Genomic DNA, 15,262 nt, shown 5'->3' with positions numbered 1-15,262 from the left:
GTGAAGGGACTCTTGTGGATCTAGTTTATGACAAAGCACACCAACAGGAACTAATTCTCATTGTGTGAACATATTGGAAGAAAAAAGAGCAAGTACTTTAGTTTGATTTGCCTATGGATTGTTGACATTTCCAGACTGGTTGTTTTTCAAAATCCCTTGTGTAACCCACTCTTTAAAAAGAACTGCCTCACACATCTTAATTTTATATGCACTTTTACTCAATACATATTTTTTTTAACAAAAGTAGTTTAGGCATTTTATTTTATTTCTTGTTGTTTGAGTGTTTTAACCATGAACTATAACTGAGGATGCACATTTTTGAGGATACGATTCCACACTTAGGAAGGCATGTCTTCATTATGATGTAGTTATTATAGTCTTTGGGCCTCTTTCCTCTTTCAAATGTTAACAAAATGCTTTAAAATGAACAGAAACATTTAAGCCACATTCGGGAACACTGCCAGTAGCAACCAAGTTTTGGGTAACAATCTATATTTAGGAAAGCTGTTTTGTGCAGCAGGAAACTGTGGCAACAGCAGAACGTGAATCACATTTACAAAATCTGATCCAAGATCGGAGGACTATATGGGTACAGAACTATGTTACCTTCTATAGAGATGGGGCAACTATATTGAAAGGGGACAATATTTGCTGCAGTCAGTCTCCCAATAGCTGCTGGGGAACATTACTATATCAAAGCAACTGGTGCCATCACAGACTCTTGCACAGATCTCCTGAAAAGAGAGGAATTCAATGAATATGCAACCTTTGAGCATGCGAAATTGTGGCTTACCTTTGCAGCCATTCGTTCCATCACTCTCGATTGCCAGGCTTTGTTTATAACCAGTAACCCTGATAATACCAGACTTCTCTGTGATATCAGGAAGGGAGATACTTTTGGCCAGTATGACCCATATTTTCCTTCCATCAATATTCAAATCTTGCCGCTCACGAACATAAACATACTAAATTCCAAGTAAAGGAAAGTAAACAAATGTTAGGGATTTCCTCTGAGGCACAATCATAGGTTGCAAAAAGAATGTAATACAAAACAAGAAAATTGAACATTTGTATAGAAAGGCAGACCTGTAGTTGTATGTGTTGGATGACCTGAACTGCGGAGATAATGAAAGAATCAAAGGTCAAACAGCCATGTTCCATGGGTTGAAAAACATATGTCATCGTAAAATATACAGAAGAAGTAAAAAATTGATTAAAAATATATGAAATAATTAATAAAAATGTAGTGATATCTTTGAGGCTGCACACTTGGGGAAGAATTGTGTTTAGGACAATGTTTGACCCAAACATGGGCCATTGGAAATTATGCTTTAGCAGAGGTTCTATAACTCTTAAATATTCCATAGGACTTGTCTCTCCTAATTGCTTAAGGATAAAGTTCCACACCTTAAGGACACTTATGAAAAAACTGCTTTAAGAGTATTTTGAAAGGTAGTTCCAGAGTACCAGAATGGATTGCTGGCCTGACAGGTGAGGTCCACAAGTAGGGACCGAGCCAAGATGGTGGATGCTTAACTCCTGAGCTCTGCATCAGCCCATATGTATCCTCTCTTTGACCCCCCTCCCCCCGCCCCCGGGGAAGAAGGTAATGAAAGGGCCCCTGCCTAGGAGATGCTACTACAGTGCTGCAGAACAGGGGCACACCCCCATACTCAATGGGGCAATTAGTTTGAGGCAGTGACAGGCTGCTGGCCAGGTCTGAGCAGAGTGATAACAGAGCGGGGAGCGCTGGGTAATGACGAGACGGCTGGGTAGTGAAAGCCTGGCATGAGAGCAGTGTCGGGCCCCCCACAGAGCAGATGGCACTGAGTGGAGGAGGGGGCCCGGGCACTCAGGCAGTCAAGGCTCCCCTAGAGGTAACAAGGAAAATGAGCAGCTGAGAGAAGAAGCCTGTGAAGGCCCGCGGGACCTATGCCAAGAGTTTACTGGGGCCAAGAGTAGGGTGCGGTCCTCTTTAGGCAGTGAGGTCCCTTCCGTTAACGGGTGAGAGGAGTGAGGAGTGGGAGCAGAGCTTGGATCAGGATGCAACCCGGGGACCTTCTGCAGGAGTAGGGGGTTCTCACCTTTCCTGGCAAAAAGTGACTGGGGACAAGGAGAGTAAGTGGAGGTGGCCACCTTCCCCGCCCCTGCAGGACAGCGCAGAAGGGGCAAGATTTTGCAACTGCACGGATAAACTTTGGCTCCTGGTGTGGGGCACAACAAGGGCCTTGGACTTGGCCTGGGGTAAAGAGGTCAATACTCAGACACTAGGAGACACTTGCGTCTGAGGTGAATCACACAGAGGGCTTGTGCAGCACCATAGGCGCCAGCAGGGAGACACAGGCGGAACATACTGGGGGCCCAGAGTGGAGTCTTTGAAGAGGTGGCCCTAACCCCACACTGATATGATCCTGGTGTGAACTCCCTCCTGATACTTGGGAGCAACAATGGGCAAATCAAAAGCAAAAGCCCAGGGGCAACAGCAATACATACACGGCCCCCAGCTAGGCTCTCTGGAGGAAGTTGTGTGCATAGTGAACCACCTTGAGGGTTTGGAGAGAGGCGACATGGAGGCATAGTTGGAAAACTGGATGCATGTGGAAATGGCCCTAGCCCAGCTCTCCCAATTATTCGCACTTTAATGAGCATGCCATGTACCAGCTAGGCTGCCCGCCCTGGGGCACCCACCCAGGATAGTAGTGGGGAGGCTGTTGCAATATAGAGATAGAGACGAACTGCTACAAGAGATTTAAGTCCATTTAGAATGGGCAAAGGCCAGGTATCCAAGTTCCCAAACTTGACCACAGCTGTGTAGGCCAAGCAGGCCTCTTTCTTTAAAGTTAAGAGAGCCTTGGACCAGGAGGGGCTCTGCTACTTGCCCATTTACTCAGCAAAACTAATTATGAAGTTGGAAGGCCAAACACACCTTTGACTAGAACCGGATGATGCCTGGAGATGGCTAGAAATATACCAAACGGAGAGCGGGCGATCAGAGCTGCCAACTGGGGCCACGGCGAGGTGCTGCCAACCCTAACCCGACGTCATTCTAGGCGGACCTCCTGGCATGGAATCCTGAGGAAACCATCCAAGATGCAAGCAGACATGGACAGGGCAGAATTCTGCTGGCCACATAGGAAATCACAGGGACCAAATGTTCTGAATCCAAGGGAAGCACTGCAAGGGAAGCAACCACAGGTACACAGACTCAGACGGCCAAGGTCCTGAGGAAGACCACCTCCCAAAGATAACCCCTAAGAGAGCGGACACATTTCTATAGAGTACATGCTTCTCTGGGTACTCCTTGACCTGGAAGAGAAAGCTGATTGCTGTAGTAACCCTAATTAAGGAGTGGGGGTTCTAGCACCCTCCTTTCATTAATAGCTCCCAGTCCCAGACACGGGAGCCTGGGGAAGCTGCATACCTGGAGTTGCTGGTGCCTGCTTCTTCATGGGGGTGCTGCCCTTCGGTATAACCTGTCTACGGTCACACACAGGTGGTGCAATGGACTCTAAGGGGCCGATGTGACACAGAGACTGCAATACTACTCTCATTCTAAGCCTAACCCACAGCGCTCTTAACTAGCAATTTGAATATCAGAAAAGCATGCTACTTGCACTTTTGGATGTTAATGTTTGAGTAGTCAGCCATTGCTGGCTGTCCTGGGAGTGGGGTGTTGGGGAATTTGTATTTGGTTTGTTGTCTCAGGGCTGGATAAAGTGAGAGGGGGTGCAGGAAGGATGCAGGGGACACTATATTATCCAAACTACACTACCTCCCATGGCTGGCACACAACATAATGTCCCACTAATGACATGGAATATCCGTGGGATGGGGACAGCGGGGAGTGCATATCCCCATGGTCCGAGAGAACACACCTTACAAGGGTGCAGGCTGAACACTTGCAAAGCTGCTGGTGAGGGCAAATTCACACCACAAACTACCCCACCTATGCCTGGGGGCATTGGTCTGGGTTAGGCCGGGTGCTCTCTTTGAGGCCACGACAGTCAGGGTAGATAAGGACGGGCGTTATGCCTTAGTGGAGGGGCAGAAGAGCTGCAGTCATGTGGTGCTCGGAAGCATGTATGCACTCAACCAGGACTATGTCTCCTTCTTGAAACTACTCTCCGATCAAATGGGCCATATATCTGGCAGGCACTGCTCTTTGGTGGGGGGACTTCAATGGTGTGGTGGGCAAGACCCTAGACCACTTTACCCCTCCAATGCCTGGGGCACCTGCCCACAGGCCAGTTGAGGGCATGAGGGACAGGATCGCACACTGGAACTAGAAGACGTCTGATAAACGCAGCATGGCTAAGATATGGACTATGTAAATTACAAAGAGAAACCCTTGACTCTATGGAAACTGCTAACCTATCCAGAGCCATAGCCGTGGTGAAGTATCCCTTTTAAAGGACAGTTACCTTCATCCACCAAAGGTGGCATGCTTCTGCTTTGGGAACGTCCTTGCGCTATGATGCCTAGTCACGGCACGGGCGACAACCCCTTCTCTGAGGGGGAGGAGTTCATGGATGTTTGAGAGTAAGGTGGGCCAGGTGTAAAAACAGGGCACTGCAGGGGAAGATTAAACCCACTTGAGTGCCACGGGAAGGTCAACATGTTTCAGCCTATAACACTGATTAGAGGTGTTGCGGCTTTCTTTAGCAGCGAAACTCAGTGTTGCTGCTTAATGTGCCCAAAAACAACAAGTTAAATATAAAGAACGTAAATATATACAAAAACATCCAGTAATCCGGTGAGATGACACAAAATGAAGGATTCGCTGGAGGTACCTGAAAATAACACATGTGCAGAGAGTATTCAAGTGTACTTTTTAAAGAACAATAATAATAATGACCACCAACTAAGTTTCTGACAAAACAAACTTTAGAAAGATGCTAAGTAGACATGTATACTCAGAGTGGCAAACAAGTGTGTAACAACAGGTAGCAATTCCCACCATCCATTCTCAAATCATGATATGCTCAGTGCCCCAAGTCCTAGTGCCTAACAACTCCTACCACTCCCACATTGTCATGTGGAAGCGATACATAGATGACATTTTGATCATCTGGCGTGGTGAAACTACGTCCATCACTTCTTTTCACAAATGGCTTAACTCACTGAACTCTTTCCTGAAGTTCACATGTGAATTCAGTAAAGAATGGTTTCCCTTTCTGGATTAACTGATTTATTCCTCGGCAGGAACTTTAGAGACAGAATTGTACAAGAAAGCGATGTCTCAGTATGTTCTATTACCATACACAAGATATCACCCCAAATCATTGAGGGATAACATTCCCTATGGACAATTTTTGCATCTCCATCGCAACTGTTCCCATGTCCAAAAATATAAAGAACCTGCTAAAAAACTATCAAGATATCTACTGGACAGACAATATCCCTCACAACCCATATGGAGATAAGCTAAGACAGCACACAACAATAACCAAGACGCCCTCCTGGATATTCGTCAACCAAAAGAATCTACAGGGAAATTGGTGTGCATAAATACATTCTGTACTTACTCAAATCTGATTAAAAAAGCAATCTGCAAGAATTGACAAATCTTGAGTAAAGGAGAGAGATTTATCCAATGTCCACTTTTCGCTTTCAAACGGAGTAGAAATCTTAGAGATAAACTGGTGCACATGAGACCGAATGTGTTCAATACCAACAGGCAGGACACACTCTGGGGGGCTCCCTCCTGTTAAAGGACATTTAATGTGTGGGACTTGCAAAGTCTGCACGCAGACCTCACACTCAACTTAGATTAATCAGATTTAGATCATCTTGTGTCAACCAAACTCACATACCACTTTATTGATTGAAAACATCAAGCAGACGAAATGAGATGGACAGCCCTTGGTAAACCCAACATACCATCATTTTCCAGCAACATTACCCAATTCCGATTCATCAAAGAATAGAAGCTGGTGTATAGACTACATAGTGACAGGGATGGTCCGAATGATGAAATCCTGTGGTCCTCTAGTCCTTGAATCTGAGGGACCATTATTTGAATCTACATGCATACAGTTTGTCTTATACTGTGATGGGAGAGACACACCATACTACAAACCGTAGGTGGATCGATTCCAACCCCATCTTACACTTTCTTGCCAATTAAATTAGAATTTTGAATCCCTGCACGAAGCCTTCCCACTGTGCCACTTTGTATACTTCTGTTTGGTTGGCAGCTGGTGGCAAAATACACCTTGTACATTCATAAACATATATTCGAGTTGCCAGATACTCTTCACACATTTGGTCCTCCTTTGGTCCCATTCCTGAAGGACGCATACCTGAGCTCATGTACATGTAGTCTGCCAGATACTGTGGTTCGAGAAATACACACCCTACACACTCTAGGTGTGGCGATTTTAATCCTTTCCTGACTATTAGATTATACACTGGAAACTCAGACATAGGGTCGAATCATCAAACATGCCTTTCCAACTGTGCCTTTCTGCACCTACACCCTGCACACTTACAAACGTATGTTTCATTTGACATATGTTCTCAACACATTTTATCCTCTCCTAGCCCCGCACAAACTATTCTAATTCACCCTCTAATGACATCATCCATTGAGACTACCAATCCCAGTATGGATTCCCAAAGTGTTGGTAGTACAAGCTGTCAATTTACGTCTCCATTGAGGGTTTAGTTTGTTATATTGTCTTGTACATATGTTACCTTAGGAGCTCACGTGTTGCGGACATATGTGTAGTCATTATAAGCCAGTTCGTGCGCACAATAACATGATAGCGCTTCATGATAACAGTTGTCTCAGACCACGACTGCATTTCCTAGCAACCTCGCCACATGTGACTGGGAAGAGCGCTGATCACATGAATGCACATATATGGACACAGCACATCTGTGTTCAGGTAAATTGATGAATGTATATAGCCACCAGCAACTGTCTTGGTTAGCGTCCTTTTCTTCGTAATGGCATATTGGACTGCCGCATCTCCGCTGACCAGGTACGAATGATAGCGCTATTAAGCCCACACTCAGACCACACTTTTATGAGAAAGTTAGCACCACTATTACCAGGAACACCACACATTGTTCCACCTCGTACATTTCTGCCAAGAGAATACACTCTATGCAGTGGGGGGAGGTCTGTATCTATCTGACCATATCACTCCCATGCATGACTTGAATCAGATTCATAGACACTCTCATTGATCTGATCAACGCCACTCTCACCAGGCTTATGTAACAGAAATATGCACTGGTCTGTCTCAAGATTTGCGCATTTAACAAGATGATTTGTGGGACTGCTTTTGACTGCTTCCCCAGTGTGTACATCCCATCCCACATATTTTAGAAGGTGGGTGCTATGACGCCACATAGTTAAGACTAATGCATGTGTGTGTGGGATCACTAAGGCCTGCTCTCATGCAGAGCATATCCCCTATAACAAGCCTTATAAGGTGGTCATCATGACGCCGCCTAGTTGAGGCTAGTGCCTCTTTTTATGACACATCTGTGTACAGAAGAAAATGTTCCTATATACTTCCTTTTTGAAATACCTTTAATTGTTCCCTCCCCCACCTCGTTCCAGTTTTCCTAGTAATCCTACCCATTTTTTGCTGTCCCTACTATCATTATCAAACAGGACCGAGAGCACCCTGAGGCCAATGCCAGGTTGAATTGAGGCACGACTCCAGACACTTACGGGTAAGCCTCATTCTGAGTTACTATTGTTGTATTCAATGGCCTGTTCCATCACTCCAGTAGTAGTGTGAGGCACTGTGTGAGGCACTGAGCATACAATGGATTGGGGTGAATGGCTGGGATTGGTACCCATTATTATGCCCTTGTATGCTACTTGGATTATTAATGTCTACCTAGCATCTTTTTAAAGTTTATTTTTTCAGAAACTTAGTATATTGTGCTTTAAAAAGTACATATGAATACTCTATGCAAATGTTTATGCAAGTACCGCCAGTGAATCCTTCATTTTATGACATCTCACATGATCACTGGATGGTTTTGTATATATTTACGTTCTATATATTCAATTTGTTGTTTTTGAGCACATTGAGCAGCAGCACTGAGTTTAGGTACAAAAGAAAGCCACAAAACTCTGTTGATGGGTTATAAGTTGAATTATGCCGACCTTACGGTGACACTCAAATGGATCTTGCCCTGCAATGCCCCGTTTTTACCCCTGGCCCAGGGACCCAGCAATAAAGCAATTTGCAGACCCTGTAGCTTGTTTTAATTTTCATCTCCACATTTTCTCCGCTGCCCTCACCACCTTGAGCTCATAATTTTAGTATGTTCTATACCTTACTATTGAATGAATCCCTGACCTCCTCCCTCTCAGAGAGGGCATTGTAGCCCACGCCGTGACTAGCCCTGGCTTGGCAATGCGGGCTGGACTGTTCCCATGATGAACAGGGTCAGGACTGATTTGCATATGGCTGGGTCCAAACTGGGGTGGCGTGGAGAGCAAACAAACGATGATTTAAAACCCCGATCTTTGTGACTGGGGTTGAATGTTTGCATTTTCAGCATTCCCTCCATCATTTATTCCATTTACTTTTGTCCCCCTAAGTAAGAAGGGTATGCCCAGACATGGGTCCCGTGTTCACTGCGCCACTGGATTCAAGATAGCCTGCCTGATGAGGGGAGATAACAGGAAACCGGTCCCAGGATGCTGGTTTCCGTTTCCGGGAGGACCTGGCTTTGCAGTTCGGGCGGGACTGTTCCCATGAGGAACAGAGTCAAGCCTGATTTGGATATGGCTGGGTCCAAACTGGGGTGGCATGCTGAGCAATAAAATGATGGCTTAAACCAAGATCTTTGTGACTGGGGGGGATGTTTGCATTGGTCAGCATTCTGTCCCTCGTGTGTTCCTTTGACTAGGCATCATGGCACGAGGAGGTTCCCAATGATGAAGCATGCCTTCTTTGGTGGGGGAGGGTAATCGTCGTTTTGAAGGGATACTTCACCAGAGTTAAGTCTCCTAGGTTAGCAGTTTCCATATGCCCAAGGGTTTCTTTTTGTGGTGCATGTATAAAGTAGGGGAGGTAATACTTGCAGGTCTTTAAATCTCCTCTGGCCCCCTTGTGTGATAGGATAAGATAGGGACTACACATTCTACTCTAACATGTACATTCCTACCCAGGTTTTAAGCCAGCGTCTGCCCTCACTGTACAATCATACTGACAACTTCCGCTCTAAGATGCCCAGGCATTCATGCACTGTACAAAACTCTTCATTCATTCATTCATTCATTCATGTACAAGGTACACACGAGAACTGACCAATATGTATGCTCCAGGGAGCTGTGCCGATATGTGATTCATAAAGAATACCTTGGCTGCGCTGTCTCAGACCACTATCCCATCTTACTGACAATCAAGCCTGTTGATGAGCGCCTGGCAGTCCCAACCTCGCAGCTTAATCCAGCAGCCCTAGAGGACACCCCATATCGTGACATGCTGTGAGACGTGATGGTGGAATACTTTTACAGTGAACCAGGAGACTAACTGGTTCTCTGGTGCCTCCCAACTAGTGAGATCGAAGTCCTAGGTGGTCTGACCATGACTCAGAAAATTCAGTGCACCATCAAAGACATGGCAACAGGTAAAACACCGGGTCTGGGCCGATTGCCCGCCAAGTTTTCTGCAGCCTATGCCGAAATATTAGGCCTGAGGCTGGAGTCAGTATATGCTGAAGTATTCCCTGCTGACTTCTTCTGGCCTCGTCTAGAGAAGCGATGGTTGTTCCACTGTCTAAATCCAACATCCCAGGAGTCACAGCAGCTGCCTTTAGATGCCAAAATGGACTTTAAGATAGTCAGCAAGGTATTGGCGTCCAGACTGCTGCCACACATGCAGGTGTTGATTCATGCAGACTAAAATGGGTTTATCTTGGTGCATAACACCTCCCTTAACCTCCATCACCTAAATAACGTCATCTATAATCAGGACCTGCAATCCAACCCACGGCCTGTCATTATGTAAATAGACCTGGAGAATGCTTTTGACACTGTCAGGTGGGACTTCCTCGAGGAGGTCATGCTCCGTATGGAGATAGGGGAGCACTGGATGCGGCTATTGCATGCTACCCCCAAGGGCAAAGTAAAGACAGGTCGCACGATATTGGAACCGAATGGCATCCGCCGGGGCACGAGGCAGGGGTGCCCTTTGTCCATTCTAATATGTGCCATAGTCATTGAGTCACTGTCAGTGAAGGTCAGGTCAATGGGAGAGGGCACAGGCATCACGGTAGAGTTGAGCAAACACACCATATACCTTTATGCCGAAGATCTACTGATTTACCTATCGAACAGGGATCAGGGAAGGTGATGTGGTCAACATGCTGCAGCTACTAGGGGAAATCGGAACAGCATTAGGCCACAGGGTGTACTTGGCAAGGCATTTTTGTTCCCTGTGACCCAGGACATCCCACCGCCAGCTGGACTTCCATTAGGTGTGCTATGGGTGCCCCACACTTTTAGGTACATAGGTATCCAGATCTTGACTTCTGGGAGGAAAATCTGGGAGTGGAGCTGCAATATCTCATGCCCTGTGTCTCTTTCAGGAGATCGCTTCACCTCCACCTCATGGCTTACATAGCTGTCTCAAAGATGGTAATGCTCCCGTGGCTCCTATATTACTTCGTGAACCTTAAGGTAAGGATGCCTGCCCCATGGTTTAGGCAGCTAGATTTCCTGCTTTGGGAATTGGCCTGTGATGGATGCAACCACAGGGTCTCGCTTAAGACCTTGTGCCACCCACAGCTGGAGGGCAAGCTGGGAGTTCCAGACTTCGAGTTGTATTTTGAGGTGGAACTCTGTTGGATCACCTGGTGGCTCGAAGGGACCATTCAGACAGAGCTGGGCTGGTTGGGGTTAGCGCTGAATCAGGGGGCATTGCTGGCCAAGCTGCTTATGCAGGCGCTAAGGATCCCGCAGCTGGGGCTCTGTTGTCCACCGAGCTGCGCTGTTGGCGGAGCTGCATCAGGCGGTTATGCAGCAGTGTTTATTCTCCTGCACTGCCCTTGGTGGGCTTGCCACATGGTGACCCACTGTCATACTTCATCACAGGGCAGCATGCAGTGTGGACTGAAGCAGGGATCGTGACAGTGACTGATTGCTACCAGTTAGGCACCCTAATACTGCTAGAGGACTTGACCACACAGACCCACCTGCCTCACCTACGAGGCGCTGTAGCAGACATTCCGTGAACTCTGTGGCATGGGCACATACACTCTGGTTCCATTAGAAGCCTGGAAGGCCTGTGAACACCCTAATACACGAGGGTCGAACTGTGGTGCATTTGAGGGTGCAGGATAATATTGGGTATACTTGTTGTACTGATTTAAATTACTGCTTAAAGTACACAGTATTATGTTATGTATGTTAAAAAATGGCAAGAAAACACTTTAAAAACATTTTTAAAAAGTGGGTCAGGTCGCTGAGTGCCATTCAAGTTGTACCATCAAGCTGGTGAAAGTCCAGTTGTTCACAGCTAGGGAGTCTTTTGTCATAAGAAACCCTCAGGAAACAAGTTAGAGCCTCCTCTTCCTCATGAAACATGTATGAGACACTTCAGGGGAAAGAACAAGTCCTATTCATGTGGCCTCCCCTCTGGTTAACTCAGGAAACCCACTTCATTCAAGTAGGAAGACTTTTACCCTACTATAACAAATGGTGCAGATCACCAATGATGAATGGGCAATTTTCATTGGTGAGCACAGAGATTCCATTTACTGGAAGAAATCTTCAGCTCCCTATTTTTAATAATCCATATTTGTAAAGCGTCGGGAAGATTAAGTGAGCTGTTGTCTAAAGTCCCATGATGCTGAGCTGAGCTGAGCTGCCGCGAAGCCGGGGATCGAACCATGAACCCCACGTGCTGGAGTCAGCCGCTCCGGCCGCTGAGTCACACCTCTCCAAATTGGACACCTCATACATACCCAAAAGAGATAACAGTTGCAGTAGATGTGCTAGACTTGGCCTGGCTCAATGGCAATGTTACCATTGTGTCTTATGCCTATGACATGCAGCTCATTCTTAATTTATCTCAGGATGAGGGAGGGGCTGCAACTCAATTTAGATCCTGCCTAGTTGAACTTGCAGAATGATGAACAAGAGCTGCCTCAAGCTCAATGCCAGTAAAACAGAGGTTCTTATTCTTGGCAAACAACCCTCTATTTGATTTGCCGCATGATGGCCGGAAGCCTTAGGTCCTAATCCAGCCCACACGCCAAAAGTAGAGAACCTAAGGGTATGGTTTGATGCAAATTCAACATTTGACAGGCTAATAGCTTTCGTAGCTGGGAAATGATACAGCATTCTCAAAACTCTGACTAAGACGATAAGCCTTCTCTCTGTAACAGCCAGGAAAACAATAACCAGGCTCTTGTCCTGTCCTGACTGGACTACTGCAATGTTCTCTCCACTGGTGCTAGGCAGGGTACATTAAAAAAGATTCAGAGAGTACAAAATGCAGCAGCACACTTATTGTTGAACCTCCCGAGATTGGTGCCCTGTGGTCCCACCCTTGCCAATCTGCACTGGCTGCCGCTGAGTAAAAGAATATTCCTTTAAAGCCATGTGCCTATGCTATAAAATCTTAAATGCCAACGATCCCAGCTATCTCTTCCCTCTAGTGAGAGATTATCAACCCAGCGGAAGACTCCTGAAAAGAACACGCATGGGTTGCTGTTCCAGTTGGAGTAACCAGGTACTTTATTTAAAAAAAATATGTATTATTATTGTTATTGCTGAGGCTCTGGAACCTCCACCCCCACCGTTCAATGGAGAATTGATGAACCCTGTATGGAAAAAACCCTTCTTGAGCACATAAGCTCAGGAACTGATCTTACAACATGAATAGGCCTAGGTCTCCGGGACTAAGTTATTGTCTAAGGATCCATCACTGAAAAGTTTGGTGGCTCAAGATTCTTCCGCTATATTGAAACCCAATGCTTTCCTTAAAGCTCCTTCTGACCACCAATCCAAATGGTGTGAATCCATGGGCTGACTTACTGCCAATGCTGCTAGCATTCTTGGGTATTAACTTTATGCCCTAAGAGATTTGTAATCGAATGTATAAGCCCTTGTCTGATTTGGTGAGCAATGGTTTTGCTTCTAAAGAGGTTCTGAAGTGTGACCTATATTCTGCAGACAATGGCCAATGTGGCCACACTCTGTGGCCACTACTGGATGCAATCAACAGGCTTCTTAGGAGGTGTCCAGGATTCACTAATGGAAATTACCTTAGTTGGGCCTTGTGTTCCTAGCAAAACATCTCCACCAACAATATTGGGGCTTCTAGAGGGGACAACACGCATGACAACCTCAAGCTTCCTCTCCTGTCTAGATCCCAAACAGTTCTACCTGTCCTTTCATTGCAGAGCTGGGGCTTAGAAACCCCCAACCGCAACAAAGGAGCCCCTAGTCTCCTTCCTCTTTAGGTGTATCTGCTACATCAAAGTCTATTTTATTCCTCCTCTGTACACCATCATCTTCCAATAGATGGGAGGATCTTGGTCTCCTTAACTAATTGGTTGATGATCACAATGAATGACTAGGTGCTCCAGTTCCCAACAGAATTACCACTTGCATTTGTGCAAGGGTTGTCCTTTTATCCCCTCTAAGGCCACTAATGGTATTCATTTAGGGGTACAGTTGAGTTCTTCTCACATGAGGGTTGCTTTGTAGGAAGATTAGGAGAAACAAGACACATGCACCCATTTTTCACTCATTAGTCCATCTGACTCATGAGTCGGTACAATTTGGATTCAGGTTTTATAACATCCATGTAATATATCCTCCACTTCCATTTCTTCTAGATAACTATAAATCACCTTGGGATATCTAAGTGCACATAGAAGCACACCAACATAAGAAATAGGCAGAATGGTATACCAAACACATCTATCTCTGGCTTCACTGTTCCAAGTTGCGAACTCACAACTATCTAAACCAAAAACACGATTTGTAATATTTTCATGTTATTTGAGATCGACACTAGCTCTTTATTCACCAAGGTGATACTGAATGATACCCCAATATGTCTGATCTCTAGGACTGTGCCAATCTGAAAACAAAAGGATACATCTCTGTTTGATAGTGGAAATGGGTACTTCACTTCCCAGTAGATTGCTTTCTCCTCTTCAAATGTTCTTTCATATAGCGCTAAACCAAAAACACGATTTGTAATATTTTCATGTTATTTGAGATCGATACTAGCTCTTTATTCACCAAGGTGATACTGAATGATACCCCAATATGTCCGATCTCTAGGACTGTGCCAATCTGAAAACAAAAGGATACATCTCTGTTTGATAGTGGAAATGGGTACTTCACTTCCCAGTAGATTGCTTTCCCTTCTTCAAATGTTGTTTCATATAGCGCTAAAACAATGAAAAATATATTGTACAATTAAAAACAAAGCAAAAATGTATATATATTGCAGTTATATATCATGCAGAAATCACCAAAAGCAGACTCAATGACTGGTAGACTTTTAACAGAAGAATTGCAAAAAAGCTGCACATAATGAGACAATAAACAATTTTATTTCAAGTAATGCCGATTCATAGTTTGAACACCATGGACCCTACTGAGCAGAGTCTAACTCTACAAAACTGTGGAAAATGCAGCTTTTAGATTGCAACAGTTCAAAGAACACCAGAGGCTGCTTGAATTTTCTATGCAAACTCTTTGTAACCACCTCCAATTTTTTTGGAAAAGGGAGTACTTCATCATGGCACTCACCCCATAAAAACAAGAAGAACAAGTTACTTAACTTTGGTAACAATATTTCTGTAAGAGACATATATTAGTTATGGATTCCTCACCTTACAATTATCCCCATGCGTAAGAATAGACCCGGAGAATTTTCTTCAGCAGTATCCCTGCGCATCGGTCGACTCCACGTTCGCAGTTGGCGTCGTGGTTGCTGGAATGACGTTGCGGTATCTATTTAGACGCAGCTCCTGTGCGCTGTCAGTCCTTTACACGACATTCCACACCAGAAGTGCAGAGCCATGCAAGACACTGGTGCACAAAACTAGGGCCCTGATGGGAAGTCCCTTACCCTATAAGTCAGTTTGCAGAACGGAGAGGATGGTTGGGGTGGTGAGGAATCCATAACTAATCGGTATCTATTACAGATATATCGTTTCAGAAGGTAAGTAACCTGTTCATCAGAAAGAGGCAATTAGTTATGGACTCCTAACCTTAGAATAGATACCCCAGCAATATCAACCACGGAGGTGGGACTGT

General features: G+C 45.3%; 1 protein-coding gene across 2 annotated transcripts in view; it reads right to left on the bottom strand.

Moving 5' to 3' along the window:
- The window catches only part of PCTP (phosphatidylcholine transfer protein), a 238,823-nt gene that overhangs the window by 100,867 nt on the left and 122,694 nt on the right, over nt 1–15,262 (bottom strand). For both annotated transcript variants that reach the window (XR_015297509.1, XM_086930871.1), the window contains exons 3-4: nt 14,309–14,388; nt 794–965 (exon numbers count right to left, since the gene is read on the bottom strand). Coding sequence is in view for 1 of the 2 variants with exons in the window: in XM_086930871.1 (XP_086786997.1) it covers nt 794–965; nt 14,309–14,388 (252 nt within the window). In the remaining variant the exon portion in view is untranslated. The remainder of the gene's footprint in view (nt 1–793; nt 966–14,308; nt 14,389–15,262) is intronic.

This window comes from Lissotriton vulgaris, chromosome 7 (genome assembly GCF_964263255.1).
Source record: "Lissotriton vulgaris chromosome 7, aLisVul1.2, whole genome shotgun sequence".
Classification (NCBI taxonomy): domain Eukaryota; kingdom Metazoa; phylum Chordata; class Amphibia; order Caudata; family Salamandridae; genus Lissotriton; species Lissotriton vulgaris.
This window is presented reverse-complemented; position numbering and strand designations above follow the sequence as displayed.